Here is a 10079-nt window from a genome sequence, read left to right as displayed (position 1 = left end):
GCTGGTTTTGAAATTTGGAGATGCTGCACGCATATGTTGATGTCTGAGCATGTGAGTGTGGTGGTTTGCACAGCGCTTGGTAGGAAATTGTGTTTCAATGACTGCATTCACGACATGATCTTTAGATCCATGATTGGTGCGCAGGAAAATTTCATAAGCAGATATTTTATGAACCCAAAACATACATATAAACCTTTTCTTTGAACTCAATTAAAGTTCTAGGCAACATTTGATTTCATAATTAATCCTATAATATAAATCAACATCTTAATACAATCATTGATACAATTCAATAAATATAAGGCAATAACTAGACAAAACAAAATAATATCAATTACAAGCAAAAAAAACAGGTTATGAAAGTTTAATAAAAACAACATGCTCACAAAACTATAAGCCTAAAAAAAAATAAAAATAAAAGGATGAGTTCAACAACTTAGTGGGTAAATAAATTTTAATATACACCTATAAAATAATACAACAATGAAGAATATATACAAGTTTGGCTTCACGCTTTTACAATTGAGTTTCATAAGCAGGCTATAATAAAAAATAAAATGAGGTAAAGTTTGTTAGAAAATCAATATATAATGAGCATGACCCTCCAAACTATAAATTGATTAGTCATCACAGGTTAGTAACTCTCTCGACCAATTAGAATTTGAACTATAAAGTGCACAAAGGATAATACTACTCTCTATTAGCATGAATATTATAACTAACACATTATAAGATCATAATCAAACAAAACATAATCATTTTTTAAAAGCTCGACCCATACAATCACCTAAATGATGAGCTATCAATTTAGATATGTATAATATCTCATATCAAGAAATAAATTTCAATAAGTGATTATGCTTCATCATAAACAAAAGATAATTAATAATATATATTTTACCAAGAAGTATGATCAATTTCATATTAATAATTCAAATATTTATGATTTTTTTTTTTGCATATGAAATATTATTCACTCGATTGACTCAAAAGTACAAGGAACATAAAAGATATTAAAGGAATCATACTGACACTCATCATGTAGAATATCAAGAGTATCTGAATATATAAAAAGAAGATATACTTAAAACGACGTGAAGTAGATAATATAAGAGATTGCAACTCTATGAGTAGAGACCAAAATGTAATTATAAAACTAAAACAAATTCACCTGATCGATCCTGAACATATCCCAAACTGACCGAACCTAAAAGAATCAATCGACCCTTATTGCTTGGACAACCGGTCAATCAAAATTGACCAATCAGTCAACCAAAATTATTTGGCAAACTAGTCAACCAAAATTGATCAAGATTTTAAAATGTTGATCTACCAATCTCTTTAAAATTACATATCTTTAAAATTTCAACTTATACATCAAAAATCCATAACAATTTATTCATCAACTAACTCAAAAACACAAACTTTAAATCACTAAAATCTCAACATATTCAAAATCATAATTAATAACAACGATCATACATATTGAAGTATAAATCTTACCTTAAAAATCTATTTTCTCTAACTCTCTTCTCTTTCCTTTATCTTTCTTTCTTTCTCTTTCTCTTTCTCTTTCTCTTTTTCTTCTTCTTCTTCTTTCTCTATTTCTCCCTTTTCTGTCTTCTCTCTTTTAATTTTTGATCTATTTTTTTTGTTTTATTTTTTCTACATATATTTATCAATTTTTATACAATAACCAAAGTGTCCTTCACTCATTTATACCGAATGTTTACTCCTCTAAGGGCTTTCATATTAAGTTTATAATTTTCTTTTAAAAATATTACATTCTCCCACCTTATAAAAGTTGTAGAAACTTGACAGAAATACTTGAACATTTACTAACTTTATTGAAAAGATAATGATACCCCTCATGTATTTTTTCCTCGAGCTTTCACGTCTCTTCCTAATATAAATGGCTTTTCTTCTTCACTTTCACTGAAACTATTTTCTTTTATCTAAGTTTCTTTTCTTGTTATCATCACTCAATTCAACTGGCTAAACTTATAATACATGAGATGGATCTAGCATATACTTTCGTAACATCAAAACATGGAATACCAAATGAATAACTAACAAGTTTGGTGGTAGTTAACCTGTAAGCAACTACTCCAACTCTCTCTAGAATCTCATATGGTTCAATGAATTGAGGACTTGACTTATCTTTCTTTCCAAGCCTTAAACTCTTGTAGTCAGTGATACTTTCAAAAACACACAACACATGTTGAAAACTCAAAATCATGTATCTTTTTATCCGTGTAACTATTTTCTCTACTCTAAGTGGTCAAAAGCTTCTCTCTAATCATCCATATCTTCTTTGAAGTAATCTAAATCAATTATGGTTCCATTATCTTTTTCTCACTAACCTTAAACCAATAGACCGATGATCTACACTTTCGACCATATCAAGTCTCATAAGGCACTATCTTAATGCTAACATGATAATTGTTGTTGTAAGAAAATTGTTCAATGGTAGGAACCTACTCCAACAAACTCTAAAATATAACAAGCACTAAGTGATTCAATCCAACTCACATCAGAAAATCTGTTAGTAGTTCTAATAGGTCTAATCACTAGGGCTAGGGAAAAGAAGTTCAAGGAAGCCTTTAATTAGATTTTTCAAAATACATGGGACAAGATGGACTATAAAATAGCAACAACCCAAGAAGAGCAAGCCTTAACAAATTTGATTCATATTCAAAATGGGCTTGAAGACCATGGGTTTCGGTTTTAGGAGTAATTTCAACACCAGAAGGCTTGTCTTGTCAAGTATTTTATGTTTTCTAATCCAATAAGAAAATCATGAATTATTTGAGAAAAGAAAAAGACTAATTTATCAAGGAGATTTAATTGGAAGGAAAATTATACTCTACCATGAACAACAAAGAAGACAACAAACTAGGATTATTGAAACAAGAAAATTTCCTAGTTTATTTTTCAAAGAGAAGCGGCAACACTATAGGATAGAAATTTTAGAATATTTATTTTATTATTTTCAAGTTAATTAGTTAATTTTAAATTGGGTTAAGTGAGCCCATTAAGTTATCTTAGGAGTTTATTTTCAAGAGTATAAATACTCTTTTTAAAACTTCATTTTCAGATTTAATTCATATAAGATTTTTGCATATTAAAGCATAAAAAGTAGGGATCTTTCTTGCTTGGTTCTTGATTGAGATACACTCTTTAAAGAATTAATCAATCTTCGTTGTGATTTTATACTTCTTGTGCTCATCTCCAAGTAAGGATGTTGTGTAAGGGTTGTTGTTATAGTTTTGGTACCTTAAGGTAGGTCATCCATCTTGTTAAGCTCAATTATCAATCTTAAGCCTGAATTAAAAAGATCCTGAATTTGCAAATTCAATTAAATTCTGCTAGGATTCACATCTGTTGGAATCAGTCTAATCTCAAGTTATATCCCTTATAATTTGTGTCTTTATTTTTCTTGATTACTTGCCATTAAGTTCTGGCTTCTTGATTAAAAAAACCCTAGCTCTTTTCTTCTTCTTTTTTATTGGTATATGGTAAGGAGATGGTTTGTATGATTCTTCATCCTCATAATAAGTAGGAAGCTATGCAAAGTAAAAGCTTTTTGAATCTAGCCTCTTAATTCATCCATCTAGGCCCTCCCCGAAACACGCAAATATAAAAAATCTAGCTTAGGAAAAGCTTCTTACTAATAAAGGCGAAACACATTAAAAAAGTCTAATCTCTAAAATAGAACTTACTTTCCATAAAAAGTGTAAGTTATGACTTGATCCATTAGAGTCAGAACACCTTTTTATCTTAAAAGAAATAGTGCTCGATGAAACAATCCAAATTCCACATTATGTTATGGCTAGGGAGAGAGTTGCTCCATAAAGTTGGACATTCAATCTTATCACAGTACTATATTAGAAAGAAAATAGAAGGCCTTTAAAAAAGAGCTCATCAACTTATGAGAAATGAATTTACCTAGATAGAATAATTCAGTGTAATGTGTTTTTGGTATTGTGATATATGGTGCTTTTCAAAAGTGTTTTTCACTTAAAAATATATTAAAATATTTTTTTATTTTTATTATTAGCATATGAAAATTATCAAAAAAACACTAAAAAAAATCATCAATTTGATACTCTTTCATGTTAAATATACTTTATAATGCACCAAAATACAAGTCAAAACATAATGTCAAACAATCTATAGTCATGACACCCAGGATGTTCTTGGAATACAGATCATGTGCAGTCCAACTTCCTTGTCCAGTTTTGTGCACACAACAAGCCTTAAGCTTCAGCAATCTCCTCCAGAAATTATTTTTTTGATAATTACAATCTAGCCTAGTGTTTGTTGATAGTAGCTGCATCAGTGTTCAAACTTCTCTCATCCATCTCCAGGGGGCTTCCACTAGAATTCTTATTGCTTGTATCTGCAATTTTATCATGGCATTCTCAGTTTGATAAGCTTACAACAAGCACAACTGTTGCACTATTCTTCTAGTCAGGTATTGTATTGAGAAGAGGAAATCTCTCTAACAGTATAGCTCAAGATTCCAGTTTTTTTATTAGTATATTTTTTTAAATAAAAAATACTTTAAAAAGCAATCATAATTATACTCTTAAACACGTTAGTAGACCACTAACTGCGGTTTGAGACATCCTCGCCTAGCTTGTACTCTTTGAAGCTACATCATGATGTTTGGACATGCTGCTAAGGCATTGCAATCATATGACTGCCGTTTGGTTAAAGAACATGAACCTGTTGATTTATAACGGTTTAATTAACCAGGAGTAATTTTGTCCGGTCTCAGAAAAGAACAGGAACGATTTTGTCATTTCACTCAACCTCTGCAGAATGAAATAAAATGGGAAGCAACGCGTATACTCAGCATAGAATTTAAAATATAAAATTTCTTACAGAAGTTCCATTTATTCTTTCATAGCAGAAAACCTCCCGGTTTCATAAAGATGATAAAACCAAACATGGTCAAGCAACATCCTGGCACTGCATAATTTCTGCCGTGCATTTTCGTCACTCTGTTCCTCAATCCCTCTCTCGATCTGAGGGTAGATGTCTGTCAGAGAAGCCAACATCATATCCAGTTCATTCCATTCCCTGTCTTCTTCTCCAACTAACTTCACACAGACAAAATGTAGAAGTCCCAATACTGCTCCAAAGTCCTTCCTTTCAAGGCCAACAACTGAGCCAGTCAATAAAATCACTCCAACTGCATCCAGAATGTTAAACTTCCCCTTCAATAGTGAAACTATCATTTCCATGAATTTCTTAAACGCACGGAATTCTTCTGGTTCGGAAGTTATATCATCCACCTCTTCTGGGTTAGCTTCTCTTATTTCATAAAGCTCAGTCTTTGCTAAAATTATAGGCCACGATGGATATCCAGACTTAATGCAATCTAATGCAGTTATATATGCGCTTGCTACTTCAGTCTTGCTTAGCATGCACGGAGATCCCAATGCAAGAATCAGATCAGGCAGCCAAGACTTAGCTGCAGCAACCAGGCCTGCTGCAAAACCAGAGCCCAAGTGCAATTCAATTGAGGTGATTAGATCAAACATATCATTGACAAGATCAAAAGCTTCTGGCAGTAGTGGTGAAGTTTCACTGGTGTCACGAAGGATCAGATTGAGTAACTTGGCTGCATAGCTGAAGGAGCTCTTCAGACACAGAAAAAAATCTTTCAACTCATCCTCCTTAAATTGCAGTTTTTCACTAGATTGGTGCTCTAATGCAAAGATGATGTGTTTTAAATATGCAGATGTAACGTTCAAGCACCTTCCATGAATACGAGATAGAAGGCCCATTGCAATGGAATCAACTATGAGCTTTAGCACTGCAGTAAGCATCTTCACCTTATTTGACATCCCCCATTCTTTGGTAGAGAGAGATCCTACGTAATGTTAAAAAGTCATCATTAAATAAAAACGATTCCTCTCTCTAATGAAAAACAAAGAAGAATGATGGTGATGTTAAAAGCAAAATATTGCCTGATGAGATATCATGTAAGACGCAGATATTCAAATTATAATGCTATTGCAGTCACTAATATTCTAAAATTGAACAGCAGCGCTAAAGGGATGGTGATTTAATTATATACTCTCCTTAATCACTCACCATCATCATTTGAAATAGATGCGTCTGCTTGAGTTTCCCCTATGTTAACTTCTCCGAGCAGCTTATCAATACAATTAAGAAGGTGATCCACTGTCTGGTCCAACACCGTCTGAAGAAAATGAAATTTAGAGGAAACAGAATTGAGAGCACATCAACAAACGTTTCCTCATTCTCAAAAATTGAAGCACATATGTGAGCAACAGTCACAACTGACAAAGGAGCAGGTTCAGTTGAAAAATGCACTCTATTAAAAAATCCATGAAGATTACAGTCTGTTATAATTACCACGGGTGTAAGATGAGAAAGATATACATGTTTATTAGTACAGAACACCTAATGTCTATAGATGCCTATTATTAAAATTCAAACAAGAAAAATACTTTAAATGAGCTCATTAACCAGGTCTTAAATCAACAACTGGCACTAGAAATTATAGTGCTTGTATTGATAAGCAACCAATGTCTGATTATGGTCCCCCCCAAAGTGGGTTTCTGGGAGGAATATTCAAGAAACACGGACCTGCTTCAAGATTTTGCATAAAGTGGCAGTTCTAAAGAATTAAACCAGCATGCTTGTGATGATGGCATTGGGAAAATAGGGGACCATTGATTTCAGGATGTTACACTGTTTCCATGTAAAGAATGATAAATTCCTTGGCAGAACAAGAGATGGAAATTAAATTCAAGGTCTAATGTGAAGAAAAGGGACAATACATTTCTTGCAAAATAAAAAATTCAGGTATTGCCATAGGATGTAAGGCTAAGTAGCACAAAACTGACAAAATCACATAAGGATTGAATGAGTTGTTGGTCAAAGACAAAAATACAAGGGAGAGTCAGAGACTAGAGACTTCAATAAAACAAATGTGAAAGAACAAAAAGGTACAACTTGCCTCCAAAATTGATGAAGAGTCGGTCCCCTCACTGTTCTTGCTGCCACTATCATTTGTACTAACGCTTATGTTTTGAAGACTCATATGCAAGGCAAGACCTGAATACGCCAAAACAGGTGATGTGTCCATATACTCGCAGGAGATGCAGTGCTCAATGCTGACCTCTGAAATGACCTTCAGAGCAAGAAATGACGATTCCAGAGCTTGGGACCCTAAAATAGCTTCCCGAGAGTCCTTAGAAACAACCAGGTCTTTAATCTGGCAGGCAATTCCAACAGCAATTGAGTAATCATACTCAAAAGTGGTTGAATTTTTCCCACCTACATGCTTCCTCTTGGCTGAGAATTTGACTGAGGACTTGCATTTCTTCCTTTTCCCAGGGGAAACTCTCTGCTTTGGTATTTCAACTCCAAATTTAACATGGCAACGATAGGCAGCTTTTTGCAAAAGCCTTGTTAAAGAATCGAACATATCATCAAAGCCACTATAAGACAACAATAATCTGTGAGCGGACCTTACTTTAGCTTGCATTTCCACATTCTTTGGTAATCCACAACAATTAGTAACTAAGCTCATGCATTCTTCAACAAGCCCAGCAACATCATCAGGAGAAACAACAGAACAAATGTTGAGTACAGATGGTTGAGCATGCCCAGTGGATGCAGCAGCAAACAAGCACTTTACTTTTCCACCGGTGAAAAATTCTTTAAGGGCATTCTTATAGCAAGGCTCACTGACTAGATTGTTGCATAGGGAGGCAGCGGCAATAAGTAAACCCTCAATCTGATCTGCATGTAGTTTTTCATTTGACAAAACCAAACCGATCAACACTCTGACAAGCTCCATGAGAGACTTAGGAGATGGCCCCTCTAACATAGCAAATTCACAAAACCTTGCACCAGCCATGGGAAACCTTTTAATAAGAGTGACACAACGATTGCATGCCTCTTCGATGCTAACTTTTGAGGGAAAGTATGATGGTATAAGCAATCTAGTAATCTTCTGTGCAACCTGAGAATGATCATTTGCAAGTGTTGATAATAACACATCTAAACCAACCACCTGCAGTTTTATAATAACAGCACCAGCCAATGAGAGATATACTAATATAGTAAGAATAAACTCAACCAAGTAACATGAGAAAGATGCCAAAAACAATACAGAAATGTTAATGCAAAGCAATACCTTATTAAATTGGAAGGATCGGATATCCCTTATAAGGAGGAGGAGATCCAAGACAGCAGCACGACTAGAAAGAGCACTATCCAGGATCAGATGCCCCAATCTTGGTAGAAGAACTTTAAGAATTTCATGAGACTGTGGATTTCCAAGCAAATAAATGGTGCCATTCACCGTCGAAAGCCTAACCTCATTGCATATATCGTGTGACATGTCATCAAATATTTTTGTAAGCAGCTTTGTAATGGTTGATGAGGGGATGATTTCCCAAAATAGATGAAGGACACGGAAACAACCTTCTACTGCAACAACTCTTACATCTGGACAATCGTCCATGATCAATCTCTCCATTAAAAAGAACTGCTTTTCAAGCAGTGTATCTTTTACTTCTTTCATGGCATCAGGATCTTCAAGAGGGAAAAAATCTAAAAGTAAATGCAATGCATTAAGACGAACATTTGAATTGGCAACCTGTCAAAACGTGCACAGAACAATCTCATAATTCTTTAATCAAATTATCTAAACCAACCAATAATGAATTAGATATGTTGAAAAGAACAATTGCATCCTTAAGATCAATTGTGTATGAGCAACAGCTACCAAGTTAATATTACATTTATTTCACAAGCCAGCACAAATTGCTATATGCTATTAATAATTTATTCCAAACAGATATATTATCATGAAAATCAAGTTTACATGGGATAAAAGAATTGGTTTACCTGGAGGGACCGAAATATCACAGGCTCAGCAAGCCGAAAAAGCAACTTTTCAACCCCATCAGTAATCCTTTGACTGACAAACCCACCCAAAACCCTCCTAACAGAAGCTGCAAACACCCTGGAATTCGCATATATCGAGCCCTCGATCAAACCCTGTAGGAACCCACCCTCAAACTCCTCCTTCAAAACCCCATCAACCCCTTTCCATGCCCGAAACAACACCACTCCATATGCTTCCAGGATGGACTTCCTACCAAATGCAATCTGAGACTTTATCATCGCCAATGCCTCCTTCATTAACTGCATACTCAACCCAAAAATAAACCCCAAGAACTTCCTCCCATCCTCAGTCTTCAAATAAATCGGCGCGATCACAGTCCGAATCAACAACATCTTCAAATCCTCAATGCTCTCATCCTCGAAATCAAACAAAGTAAAAGCCTCACGTAAAGCATAAACTCTATGAACGTCCACTTTCTTCTTCAATGTCAAAGACCGCGAAACCAGAAATGGTAAAGACTGTGAAATCAACATTTCTCTCCCCTGTAAATTCTCCCTCCAATAAACCTCACATAAATTCGATATCTCCAACAACAAACTCGAATCCGACTCAAAAAAGACCAAATTGTCATGAAGTAACTGAACAGATGGCAACAGATCCCGAGGCGAAAACACCTTCTGGGGATGCGAAACGCATAGAAAAGCAACGTGAGCAAGAAGGTGGAGCTTCTCGAGATTATGTTGTTGTTGTTTGTGGAGGCTGGGAGTGGCTTCTTCATCCGTATTATTTTTACGGCCGGATCGACGGCGTTTTTTAGAGGGATGGGGACTGGTGGGGTTGCGGAAGGAAAGGATAGAATCGGAAATGAAAGTATGCAGAGAGGGAAGGAGAGAGGAAGAGAGAGGAGAAGAGGAGGGGATCGAGTGGATTAAGGATTTCAGTGTTCGTTTTGAGGATTTGACATTGAGATTGAGTTTTGTGGCAGAGGAGAGGAATTCCTGCGGCGATGAGTTATGGAGAGAAGACGGATGACAATGCCTCTTCTCCATGGAGGGAGAAACTTGGGATTCTAGAATTGTAAAGGGAGTTAGAGGATAAAAATAATGGAGGGATTGTTTGTCTTTGTTGTCTGGATCTGTTCATATTTCGAATCAAGGGTTCGGTTTCAAATTCTCAT

The 10079-nt window shown here is 35.0% G+C and overlaps 1 protein-coding gene across 1 annotated transcript; it reads right to left on the bottom strand.

The window, feature by feature from the left end:
* Positions 1–4840: 4840 nt before the first annotated feature.
* On the bottom strand, positions 4841–10079 carry LOC118030522 (uncharacterized). The gene is made up of 5 exons (XM_035034655.2): positions 8902–10079; positions 8186–8650; positions 7001–8062; positions 6109–6217; positions 4841–5884 (listed from the first exon to the last, which is right to left on the bottom strand). Exons 1-5 carry the CDS (start codon positions 9949–9951, stop codon positions 4902–4904), a joined length of 3669 nt encoding a protein of 1222 aa, XP_034890546.1. The 5' UTR covers positions 9952–10079; the 3' UTR covers positions 4841–4901.

This window comes from Populus alba, chromosome 7 (genome assembly GCF_005239225.2).
Source record: "Populus alba chromosome 7, ASM523922v2, whole genome shotgun sequence".
Lineage (NCBI taxonomy): Eukaryota > Viridiplantae > Streptophyta > Magnoliopsida > Malpighiales > Salicaceae > Populus > Populus alba.
Note: the sequence above shows the minus strand (reverse complement) of the source record. Positions and strands in the feature narration are given on the sequence as shown.